General features: G+C 46.0%; 1 protein-coding gene across 4 annotated transcripts in view; it reads right to left on the reverse strand.

The window, feature by feature from the left end:
- Window positions 1–12076, reverse strand: part of MTOR (mechanistic target of rapamycin kinase) — a 115696-nt gene that overhangs the window by 19813 nt on the left and 83807 nt on the right. For all 4 annotated transcript variants that reach the window (XM_032495179.1, XM_014555249.2, XM_032495177.1 and 1 more), the window contains 7 exons: window positions 9804–9919; window positions 8532–8609; window positions 8237–8344; window positions 5467–5592; window positions 5244–5375; window positions 1511–1626; window positions 645–762 (listed from right to left, as the gene is read on the reverse strand). In XM_032495179.1, coding sequence (XP_032351070.1) covers window positions 645–762; window positions 1511–1626; window positions 5244–5375; window positions 5467–5592; window positions 8237–8344; window positions 8532–8609; window positions 9804–9919 — 794 coding nt within the window. The remainder of the gene's footprint in view (window positions 1–644; window positions 763–1510; window positions 1627–5243; window positions 5376–5466; window positions 5593–8236; window positions 8345–8531; window positions 8610–9803; window positions 9920–12076) is intronic.

The following is a 12076-nucleotide window of genomic DNA, read 5'->3' on the forward strand; positions in this document are numbered from 1 at the left end:
AGGTGCAGGTTTTGATCCCAGAGGGATTAATTCACAAAGCATTAGCATGTTAAGGAGACACCGGGAAGAAATCGTTGACTTCTGCTATATCAAGCAGCTACTACCAGGAGGCCCCTCAGAAAAGATATAAAAAACGAGAATATGTGCTCTCACCAAAGATGCATACTTCCAAGAATCACTCCTCTATGAGTCAATCACATCTTTTATACATTTTCTAGTTCTGTTTATCTTCTTGAAAAATTTCCTATGACATAATAGGATGTTACCTAGAGCTTTCCAATAAAAACAGAGAAAGATCAGTTCTTAGATGAGGAGCAGGCAGGGATGGCAATCAGAAAGAAGCTGGGAAGGAACAGATGACCCAAGGGAAGATAAAGTTCCGGAGACTAACCATGTGTCCAGATGCTCTAGGAAAACAGGCAGCTAAGAGTCTATGGGACAACAGCATCCCCAGGGCCACGCACACACTCGTGGTGCAACAATCTTTCCCAAGTAAAAGAACCTATCAGCCTTTCCGAATCGATCAGACTTATAGAGGGCCTGTGACAGACTGGCTCTCGGCACTCAAAGAAGCAAAGTCATGCTATCAGACCAGCGCCACCCAGGCTTCGCTGTCGCCCAGCCCATGTCCGCCTGGGGCTCACCTTGTACCAGCTGCGGTCATGCTCCGTGGCGGCGCTGTAGTACTGCAGGACCTTGGGGATCGTGCTCTCATTGATGCCCTGCAGGTTCAGCTGCCACTCCCCCAGTTTCAGGAAACATCTGCAAACAGAAATGAGCCCTCCAGTTGCTCCCTCCTCAAAACAGCCCTCCCAAGGAGAGCAACGAATTACGTGACGGGGCACAAAAGCCCTCCTGACATTTACTCTCAGGAAGCAACATGATGGAACCATCAGAATTCTCGGCCACACGGAGGAGAAAAGGCATGGGGGTAAGGTGTGAGCTCTTCCTCTCGCCCCATCTTTCAGGGCTTCCACAAACCAGGTACCTGGAGCGGAGAGGTCTGCATGGAACTAGCTCCCCCAGATTCACTTTGGTGGGTGGCAGCTGCTGAGAGCAATTTTTCTTATTGATTGTTACACGGCTTTTCCCTTTCTTTCCCCTTAACAGCTGACGTGTACTGACTGCTACTCTGTTCCAGGTACTGCACCAACCCTCACACCATCTTACACCACCCCAGGGAAAAGGGACTCTCGGCATCCCCTTTTTACATAATGGGAAAACTGAGGCACAGAGAGGTGAAGTAACCTATCTAAACTCACACATCAAGTTAGCAGCATATCTGGCATTCGAAAACAAGGAGCCTAACTCCGAAGCCAGACACCAGGAGACCGGTGCATGGGTGCTCTTGGCTTGCTGGAACCTGAGAAAATAAGTGGCAGAGACTTTGGCTGCCTGGGACCCCGACTGGGAAAGGTGAGAGACGTAAGCAATCGGCTGCCCAGGGAGCTGGGGACACTGCCTTTGCGGCAGAGGCGCTGACGTGGTGGGGATGGAGCGGGGACCTCACCGGGCCATGAGCTTGTGCAGCTCCTGCTTGTGCTGCTGGTCCTCGGTAGCGATGGCGTGCTGGGCTTGCTGCTGCATGGTCTGAACAAAGTGCTGCATGTGCTGGAAGGCATCGATCTGTAGTGGGACAGAGGCACAGGGAGGGAGGCCCTTGGCCCTCGGCCCAACCTCAGGGGGAAGGAACTACTGTTCACAGGCCCACAAGCCAACCCCTCTCCCAACAGAATGCCCTGGAACACAGAGTGAGGACAGAGGACCAGGGCATGAAGCTGAGAGATGGTTGGGCTTTCCAAGAAAATTCATATTTTCTCAACTCCAGTCTTCGCTTTCCTTGGCCAATTGTTATTAACTACTTTAGTAAATCTTAGGAAAGCTACTTGCCTGACTACCCCAAATAACAACTTGTATGACGTAATCTGAAACAACTGCTTACTTCATTATCAATGTATTGCCCTGGGGGAAATTAAGTTTATGGGGAATTGTTTCAGGCTAGTAAAACTTTAGTATTTGTTCAAAACACTATGGTACCTTGGATACCCTAGCGTAGCAAAAATTACAGCTAGAAAATCTGACAGAACCCTCAGTACCCAAGTAAGAGCACAGAGATGGGATGAGGCTCCTCATACAACCAAGTGGAATGCGGGGAGCCAAGCAAACATTCAGTTGGACAGAGTCGCTTAGGGGCAAAATCTTCAGTGTTCTCAAGCAGTTACATCTCTACGCTGTGTGATTTTTATACAAAGTAAGCAGAAGGCATTCGGGTTAGTAACAGGCGGTGGAACCAGGGAAGGGCAGAGACAGTCAGAGTCCAGGAGTGAGTTACAAGCCATCCGTATGAGTCCGCTGTGTCCACACACACAATCATGGTGATAAATGGGGTTCACACTCTTTCACATGGACATCAAAAGCTCAAATGGAAAAGATGGTGAAATCTAAATCCATCACAATAGGGAGGGGAAACAGTGACAGAATGTGAAAAAGAGAATGTGTTCTTTGCTGCAGAAAAGGAGGAAAAAGATTAACATTTCAAATAAATAAGGCCAGAGTGATCTTCTCACAGTAAATCTAAGTCTCTTTTTCTCCTTTCTTTTTTTTATACTCATTTTTTTTTTTTTTTGGTGGGGGGAGGTACTTAGGTTTATTTGTTTATTTATATTTAGAGGAGGTACTGGGGATTGAACCCACCTAAGTCTTTCTTTTTTTTTTTAAACAGAAACATGTCAGGCCATGATGATGGCCTTGAAGGAAAATGAAACTCCCTGGCTTGGGGGCCAGGATCAACCTCAGATGTTTTTGCTATATAAGGAGTTAATTAGTTAAGTGGCACCTAGAGGGCTTAACCCAGAGGCAGAATGACGTGACAGTTTCCCAGGCGGCTGATCTGTTCACAAGGACAGGGTAGACACACAGATGTTCGAACAGCTGACAAGACACCTGTCTCCCTCAAGTATCTGCTCTCAGAGTCCCATGACTCACCATGGCTTTGAAAGAGGAGCTACATTAGCATCCCACACCTGGGAAAGGGTAACTGTCCCTTTAGCTTTTCTTCCATGGGAACTACACTGACCAGACTTAAATTTGATTAAGAAGAGAAAACAGAACAGGGAGGGAGTCTTAAAATGATCAGTCATGAAAACGGTGGATGATAACTCAGTGTGGTTGGTGTGTACATCAAGCAGGTAAGAACTGAAGTAGAAATTCTGATGTCAGGGGCTTTTCAGAGCCCATAAGCTACGTGTCACTGAAAGTCCAGACACAAAGTTTAAACTCTCTTTGGAAGACTCAACAAGAACAAAAAATAAATTGCCAAAACTGGGGAGGCTGGATATTAGTCTGGATTTGAAGCCCAGTATTAGGTTTACTGAGCTTATCCAGCAAGGAACACTCTGGTATCTTTCCACTCTGTGCCATGGAGGCAACTTATTTCTAAGGAATTGGAAATGCTCTATCAAAAACTCCTTTTCTCCATGCCCAGGAAGCGTGGAGGGGGAAAATGATTCTTTCTCTCTTACAGATGGTGGACCGGCTGCTTGGAGGAAGGGGCTTCTCTCAGGTCCAGGGTGTAAGCTGGGGAGAGTATTCTGGGTTCTTGACCGCCTGGGTGGTTAGTGGACAAAAACGATGTTCGCAGCTGAGTGAAATTTCGCAGAAGGAACCAGCCTGTCTCTAGATTCTCTGAACTGTCTCTTGTTAGGAAAACATTGTGCACGCACCTACTACCTGATGCCTCCTGGCAGAACAGGGGCTGCTTTCCCCCACTCTCACCTGCCTTGGGCAAGGCAGAGAGTACACAGAGTAAAGCTCAGAGAGGTAAAGTGACTTGTTCAATAGCACAGCTATTATTAAGCAGTCAGTTTTCTTGGTGTAGCTCCTGAACTCTTATGAAGATGTGGCATCTCTAGTTCTGGGCTTGAAGTTCAAGCATCTAATTTTAAACAGGTTTCTAAATTTTTGATGCATGTGGTTTTACGGTCTCCCTCCAGAACTTGGGCTCCTGAGAAAAGGCCATAATCCATGGAGAAGCTGGGCTGTGGTCCTATGTTGAAAGAAGCCACTCCTTGGTTCAGATATTAGCCAAAACACTCCTTCTGCCTGCCTTCGGCAAGACATTCAAAGACTTGGAGGCTATACGTAGGAAGGAAACCAGACTATATTCAGCTCCAGCACCTTCTGTTTTTCTCATTTGCCTGGAGGAAGGTCAGGCTTTGAATCAGAAGAGCTCTGGCTTGGGAGGCTCACAGAGACTCAACAAAATAAAACAACAACAAAAGAAAACAAAACCCCAACTGCACATTTGGAGAAGGACACCTGAGTCACTACCTTTGAAGCACATCCCAGTCACAGACCCAGTGCCTGGGTGCAGGGCTGCGCTTCCACTCTGGGTGGCATTCACAGTCACAGAGGCCACCACCCACAAAAGAAGTCAACTTCCAGACATAGTCCAAGGGTCTCCCAAGCTTGCCTTCAGCAGAGACACGACTGCTATGTGATCACATCTCACAGCCGGGGCTCCAGTGACTGCTGGGTGTTCTCTTCTCATCTCAGGGACAGTGTGGGGACAACAACAGGGAGAGGAGAGCTGGGACTGCCTCCTCTGTGTGGTAAGAGGATGATGGGGGAGCCAAAGCAGGTGCTGACTTTGCCTCCAGTTCCTACTTTTTGTTAATCATCACCATCATCCAGGGAGATTGTTTAAAAAAATAAAAACAAAAACCCCCACCAGAAGGCACAACTATTTCCCAAGGACCTGTCCATAAATAGTCAGAGGAATTCTAAATTGGCTTCAAAATGCCTTTCCCTAGTGGTTTCAGCATTACACTCTGGGTGTTGCTGCTTCTGAATCCCAATTTGATGATAGGGAAGGAGACGAGAAGTCTGAAAAACCAAATTGGTATTATGAAAGTTCTAGTCTGTGTTTTCGCAAACAGGCTGCTTTTCTGGGTCCTTCCCTTAGGAAAATCCCCAAGCAATTGTGCTCCATCTATGTTTCGGCATATTCTAGCTCTAATAAATACCACTGCGATTACACTCCCTGGTTTGATCAATGGTATACATGCATCACCTCGAGTATGATTCACTTTTTGAAATCAAGCCATATAGCCTCCTAACAGGAGCAAACTCCCTGACATGGTGGTCTGGACGCTGTTTCCTTTTGGGCCTTGAGGAGACGGCGAGAAGCCGAGTGGGCGAGCGTTCTGGAGAAACGTGGCCCACTGTCGGGTGTGGGTACAGACCTTGCGAGCGCTCTTCCACATATTTTTCATGTAGGCGTAGGTCACCTGAGGGTGAACTGTTGGCAAAGGATGGTCAAGTTGCCGAGACGGATCAACTCCCAGGAGCAGCACCAAGGTTTTGTGAGCAAGAGCCTTAAAAACAAGAGGTCAGTTATAAACAGAACTGGGCCAGGAGCGCCGTTCCCTCCTCAGCCCCTACCCACCCACGTGGGGGGATACGCACCAGTCTGCCACTCTTGCCACACAGGCTTGCGTACTTGAGCCAGGTCCTCATGTCCTCATGCGGGCTGACCACAAGCGACCGCACCATAAGGATTTTCTGCCAGTCCTCCACAATACGCTGGCAGCCCTGGAACATTTAGAAGCGAGGATTAGATCTGTCCTCTGCTATATTTTAACCCCTCACAAGCAACGATGAAACCCACCCTGAAACAAAAAAAAGAGATTCATTTATAATCTCATCTTTCTCAAGTGAAGGGTCCTGTGAGTGAAACACCTCTTAGGAACTTCTCAAAATTCATGAAGCAGTAGAGCATGGACTCTGGAGCCTGAATCCTGGCCCTGCCACCTACTATCTGTGACTTTGGACAATTCACTTAACCTCTCTGTGACTGATCTGTAAGATGAGATAAAAATGGTACCAACTTCACAGGGCTAGGGTGAGGCTTAAATGAATTAAATTATTTAAATTTCTTTTCTGGATTGTAAATAATGCATTTTTATTTAAAATTTTTTGCTTCAGTCTCTCTGGTTGAAGATGACTTTCAGTGACAAAGAAATTAAATTTAGAATGTATTATTCAAAATTTAAAAAACTAATTAAGTGTAAAAAAAGCTTAAATAATTAAATTTTCAAATGATGTTGTTTGTAAGTTGGCGTTTATAATTCCTGAAGTTACTAGAGCCTAAACCTGCACTAAGATCCTGGCCTTGCTCAGATTCTTTCTCCTTCATTTTTATTTGTCTCAGATCAAAAATGCACGTGGAAGGGGAAGGGTCTCATTCACTTGCACATATAAATTCTTTTAAATTTTAAAAAATAATGTGAATTAATCATTATTGAATCATTTTATATCAAAGGACTGCTGAGAGTAGAGCAGGCCCCTTCTCGCCCACCTTCCTGGTAAGAAGCCAGACCCAGAGACAAACCACCAAGGAAGTGAGATGGGTTTCTGAGATCTTTGATCAGTGAGTTCCATGAAGCCAAACGAGCTACCCTGCATGGAGATGAGTTTAAAAAGTCTAGCAATAGTGGCCGCAGGTTTTTCAATGTGCCAGGACACGATCTGAGCCAGAATAAAGAACCCAAGGCAAGAAAAGACCCAGTACAAGTAAGCCTGACCCCTCAAACTGCCCCATGGGAGACACTGGCTGGGGATTTCACTTTAATTGATCACAAAATGGCAGTCTTCAGCCTCGGCAGCTGACTGAGTGTTTTGACAGCAAGCCATCCACAAGAGCCAAATTTCTACCATAAACTTAAAGCTTTATTTTTAAGCGTTGGACCATATTTCCCCATCCCATTAAATGTCACAACAGTGATTTGGAAAGTTAGAAAAACAGAACAAAACACATTGGGTGACTGTTTTGGTGACTTCTCATCATCTGCTAGTTTCACCCAGATGCTAACATCACTTGGCCCACTGTAAACCAAGAAGCATCTTTGTCTTAAGGTGGGAAAGTCATGAAGGCTTAAGATGATGATGGTATCTTGGACACAGTAAAGTCGAACATGGGTCTCTCCTCTCCAAGACTCATTTAATCCATTTCCTCCTACCCCTTCTAAGTCTCTATTTGGATAAAGTCCCATCTGTTAGAATGGCAGATCTCTGATTTGGAAACTGTTCACCCTATTATAGGCACTTAAAAAAAACCAGGGTGTGCACAGGCAAGTGGGAAATGCTGGGTTTATGGAATTCTTTGCTGGTGTCCAAACAGACAATTTTCCATCAAAACATTCACTGGGCACTTCATAATTGCTAATAAAACATGTAAAAGAACTGCATGTGCTCATTTCAGAGCATAAACGAGTGTGTTCATAGACGATCCTGTGCCCTCCGCTTTCCTTTCCAGTGGAATGTGCCCGGAACTTCGTAGACAGGAATGCAACTTGGAGTCAAAAGGCTTTGCCACAGCCTACTGAAAAGCTGGAAGCATAAACCCTGATTCTGGGGACAGAATCTGGAATTAAGTGTGGTTAGGGGCAAGAGGAAACAGCTTAAAACTGACGAGGCTGATTATGACAAGCAGGGGACCAGTGGCTTCTGGAGCAGCAAAGGCTTTGCTGATGAGCTTCCCCTCCTGCCTACTCAGGGAAAGAACTGTCCTTTCCAAGAACACATAAGACTCTGGACTCGTGGATCTGGAATCGACAGCTCTTCGGGATAAAATGAGCAGAATGTATGATGAAAATACTGATGGAGGACTTGAAAAAGGTCCTCGATGAGGGGCAACTTCAGTAGAAAGAAGTCTGCGTAGAGACTACGGAATGACTAGGACCAGCGGAGCTGTGAACGGCAGGAGTGAGTACACCCCCCCTAAGGAGACGGCTGCAGGAGGCCGGCGGGGGGATTCAGAGCAGCGGCTCTCGGCAGCGGCCACATCCTGGAATTGTCTGGGAAGGCTGAAAACATATTGATTCTGGGTCTCTCCCCAGAAATTTTGTTTATCTGGTCTGGGAAGTGGCCTGGGGATCCATATTTTCGAAAGCTCTCCAGGTCATTCTGTTGTGTCGCTAAAGCTGAGAACCACTGATTCTAAGACTCTCAACTACCTGGCTGTAAGTGTCACTTATTAAAGACATTTTCTTTTATTCCAAGAAGGGTAAAAGGAGGCTAGAAAACTGGTCAGTCTCTCGGAGCCAAAGGCTTGGGTGAAAAGCCTTTGGGTGTTTTGCTTTGAATGCAAACCAAGCCTCTTCGAGGAGGCAGGAAGCCATGTTGAGCAGGGGAGGGAGCCGGGCGGGTGGGCTGACGGGCTCTCTACCAGGCTCACCTGTAGTCTCTCCCACCAGATCTGGCGGATGATCTCTCGTCGCTCGGGGACAAGTTTGTACTGGATAACCTCTTCCAGCTCAGACAGCATATGGCAAGAAACCATGGCCTGACAGAGGCAAACCACATTCCAACTTAATACAGCCCGAATGATCCAAAAGCCAGGCTTCATTTCAATCATTCCTTCTGGTCCCACAGGCACGCTCTCAGCAGCCTGTGTGTCCTCATGAGCCCACCCCAAAAAACAGACTGAAATAAGCCTCAAACCCGACATCCTGCACATGTTCCACACGCACCCCGTACGCCCGACTGTAGCTCTCTCCAGCCATCGCAGTTAACTCAGCGTCCAGCAGGTCCCGGGCTTTGTCGATGCACTAGAAAGAAACAGAGAACTCCTGGCACTGAGCTGTGGACTCAGGCTGCTACTTTCAGGCTTCCCAACTAGCTGCATATCTCACTTACATCCCTGTGAAGAGGAGAGTTCATCAAAGAAGAGACCTTTCACCAGATTTGACAGGCTAGAGAAGAGCATTTATCCAATTTCTCAGAAAAGACAGAAATGTATGGCAGCCAAAAGCTTAACATCTTAAATCTTGGGTTACAAAGGAAGGGAAATGTGTGCTTAGAATCACTGTGTTCTTGCATCTCAAGAGGACAACCTAGGGATCTACCTTCCTTCAGCCTTTCCTTGCTGGGCATGTTGGTGCAGACAGGCTGTGCAAACACTCAAATGGCCCTGCTGGCTGTCTCTGGCTTTTGAGTACCCTGTCCTCATGAGGGAGTGAGTGCCTCTGAAATTGGCAGAGGGACACCCAATCCTCTTCAGGTACATGGGAGTTTCTGCGCCTGTGACATGAATGGCCCAACTCTCAGTCCTTATCATGCAAAGCAGAGCCCAGGGGAGGTCACAGGACTGCAGTCTGAGTCTTCTGTTTCATCCGTTAAAAACTCTGAATGTGGAGCTTTTTCCTTTTTGAATGCTTAAGGTTAATTACTATGTCCCTGTTCAGTAGCGATCAGGTCATTTCCCAAGCACCTCTTCCAAGACAGTCTGGTGCCTGACAGGGCGGATGTGATTACCTCATTATTTCATTGTGCAAGTCAGCACAGGATTTCCAAATCAAGTGCCAGCTTTCCTAGAAGGTAATCAGTGTGTGACACGCCTGCGCAGCCGGAACCTTATGACCAATTTCTGCGGCAGAGTGGGGCCTGCTGCTCTCTGAATTCTCTTTTGGTGAAACAGTTTCTCTCTACTACAGGGAATGCTAAGTAAAGCAAGACGGCAAAAAAGGATGCAGTGATGACCCAAGGAGCCAACTCCGAAAACAATCTAAGTGGTAACTTCCAGAACACGTGTCCCTCTCAGAGCAGAAAGTGGCCCTGGCTGATGTGCTGGGAGTCCTCCTCTTACGGAGTCTTACGCTCCAAAGCCATTCTAATGAGCTCACAGAGCCAAACACGAGGGCTGAAGCATAGCAGCCTATCACCCAGGCACCCTGCGCCAAGGGGCGGACAGGGCTCGCATGATTACCTTTTCTTTGCTGGTCTGGGTACAGGAAGGTTTGTACCTGTTGTGCCAAGGAGAAGAGGTCCTGATGCAGCGCCAGCACGGCTCTATAAAATGCCCCATCGTGGGTGTCCCGAGGGATCATACAGGTGTACTCTTCCATGCTGTCCCACTGACCTACACACACACGGACAGACAGGCAGAAAGAAAAGCCTCAGGGTGGTCAGTGTGCTGGGCTAAAGGCAGCATCTCAAACAGGCCTTGTCATTGGTACTTGCACTCAGCTTGGGTTCAAATGAGACAAACTTAAGCCTGATGGATCACAATCCTTCAGGGACCCTCTATACTCGGTGAGGTTGAGTAAGCCAATTTAACAAAGCCACATCTGTCTTCCCAACACTGGGCCCCACTGACGCCCCAGGGAGGTCCACGAAAGATGGAAGAAGCTGCAGGAGTACAAGCCTACACGTCAGGAGGGTTAATGCAGCACCTCACGAACCTGGAGAACTCATTCAGGTGAGATGGAAGAGCTCTCTTCCCTACCAGCGGAGCATCTCCCAGTTCAGTGCTATCTTGGAAGTTACATTCTGTCTAAACAACTGATAATGGCCATTATCCAGACAGGGGACAGGATTAGACAGTTTGTTCGTCTCACTCTTGGCAATACCTTTGCCTCAGGAGGCAGGAGATAAATATTTTAAGAGGCTCTGTTATAACAGAAGGATGGGCTAGGTCAAGGTACAGCTGGCTCGCATCATGGCAGACTGGGCAACGGCAGCATTCGGGCAGAGATACTCACTCCCCCTAGTGGGCTAAGCACGTATAAAATGCCAGGATTTCCAAGGCCATCGGCAGAAAAGATACCAGCTTCATTTGCTGCAAACTGCAGGGTTTCTTCCTGCCTTTCACTCCAGACCACTGGTTCATCCATTTTCTATGCCTCTGGGCAAAAGCAAATAAAGGAGACTCCTCAGGAAGCAATTTGTTTTTGAAAAACGTTCTGGATCCAGCTCAGAGCTCTTGAAAGGAAAGAGTATAAGCTCTGTGACTCGAGAAGGTCCGATGGGACGTGGAAGGTTATGTAACCTTCCTGCGGGCTCCACAGGGGCAGCTTTCACCTGGGACATCCAATGGACCCTTTCCCCTCTTACTGAGAACATCTCTGGAACAAACAATGGTAATCCTCTCTGCTGGGGCCTGAAGTCAGAAATCTAAACTTGTCTGTGGAGTAAAAGGAAATCTCTGGGTTTTTTTGATTAAAGGAAACAATATATATTGTTTTTCAGATTCTTTTCCATTATAGGTTATTACAAGATATTGAATATAGTTCCCTGTGCTATACAGCAGGACCCTGTTGTTTATGTTTCATATATAGTAGTGTGTATCTGTTAATCCCAAACTCCTACTTTATCCCTCCTCCTCAACCTTTTCCCCTTTTTGGTAACCATAGTTTGTTTTCTATGTCTGTGAGTCTATTTCCGCTTTGTTAAATAAGTTCATTTGTATCATTTTTTAGATACCGCATATAAGTGTTATTATATGATATTCGTCTTTCTGTTTTCTCTGTTTCTCTGTTTGACTTACTTCACTTAGTATGATAATCTCTAGGTCCATCCATGCTGCTGTCAATGGCATTATTTCATTCTTTTTTTATTGCTGAGTAGTATTCCATTATGTATATATAAAATGGATATATATATATATATATAAAATGGATATATATAATATATTTATATATATATATATAATGGATATATGGATAATATATATCCATTATATATATATATAAAAATATATATATATTCTTCTTTATCCAGCCATCTGTTTATGGACATTTAGGTTGCTTCCATGTCTTGGCTATTGTACACAGTTGCTATGAACATTGAGTTACATGTATCTTTTCGAGTTAGAGTTTTCTCTGGATATACAATCAGGAGTGGGATTGCTGGATCATTTTTAGTTTTTTAAGAAACCTCCATACTGTCCTCCACAATGACTGCACCAAACTACATTCCTACCAACAGTGTAGGAGGGTTCCCTTTTTCTCCACACCCTCTCTAGCATTTATTATTTGTAGACTTTTTAATGATGGCCATTCTGGCTGGTGTGAGGTGATTCCTCATCATTGTTCTGATTTGCATTCCTCTAACAATTAACAATACTGACCATCTCTTCTTGTGCTTATTGGCCATCTGTAGGAAATCTCAGATTTAAAACACTCAGGGAGTGAGAGGAAGGTGGGTGAGTGTTGGGCAGCAAGGAGAACAGAGAAAACTGTCAGGATGTTGCTGGAGAAGGTGGAGGGCATATGGGGGTTCATTATACTATTCTCTT

Source organism: Camelus ferus, chromosome 13 (assembly GCF_009834535.1).
Source record: "Camelus ferus isolate YT-003-E chromosome 13, BCGSAC_Cfer_1.0, whole genome shotgun sequence".
Lineage (NCBI taxonomy): Eukaryota > Metazoa > Chordata > Mammalia > Artiodactyla > Camelidae > Camelus > Camelus ferus.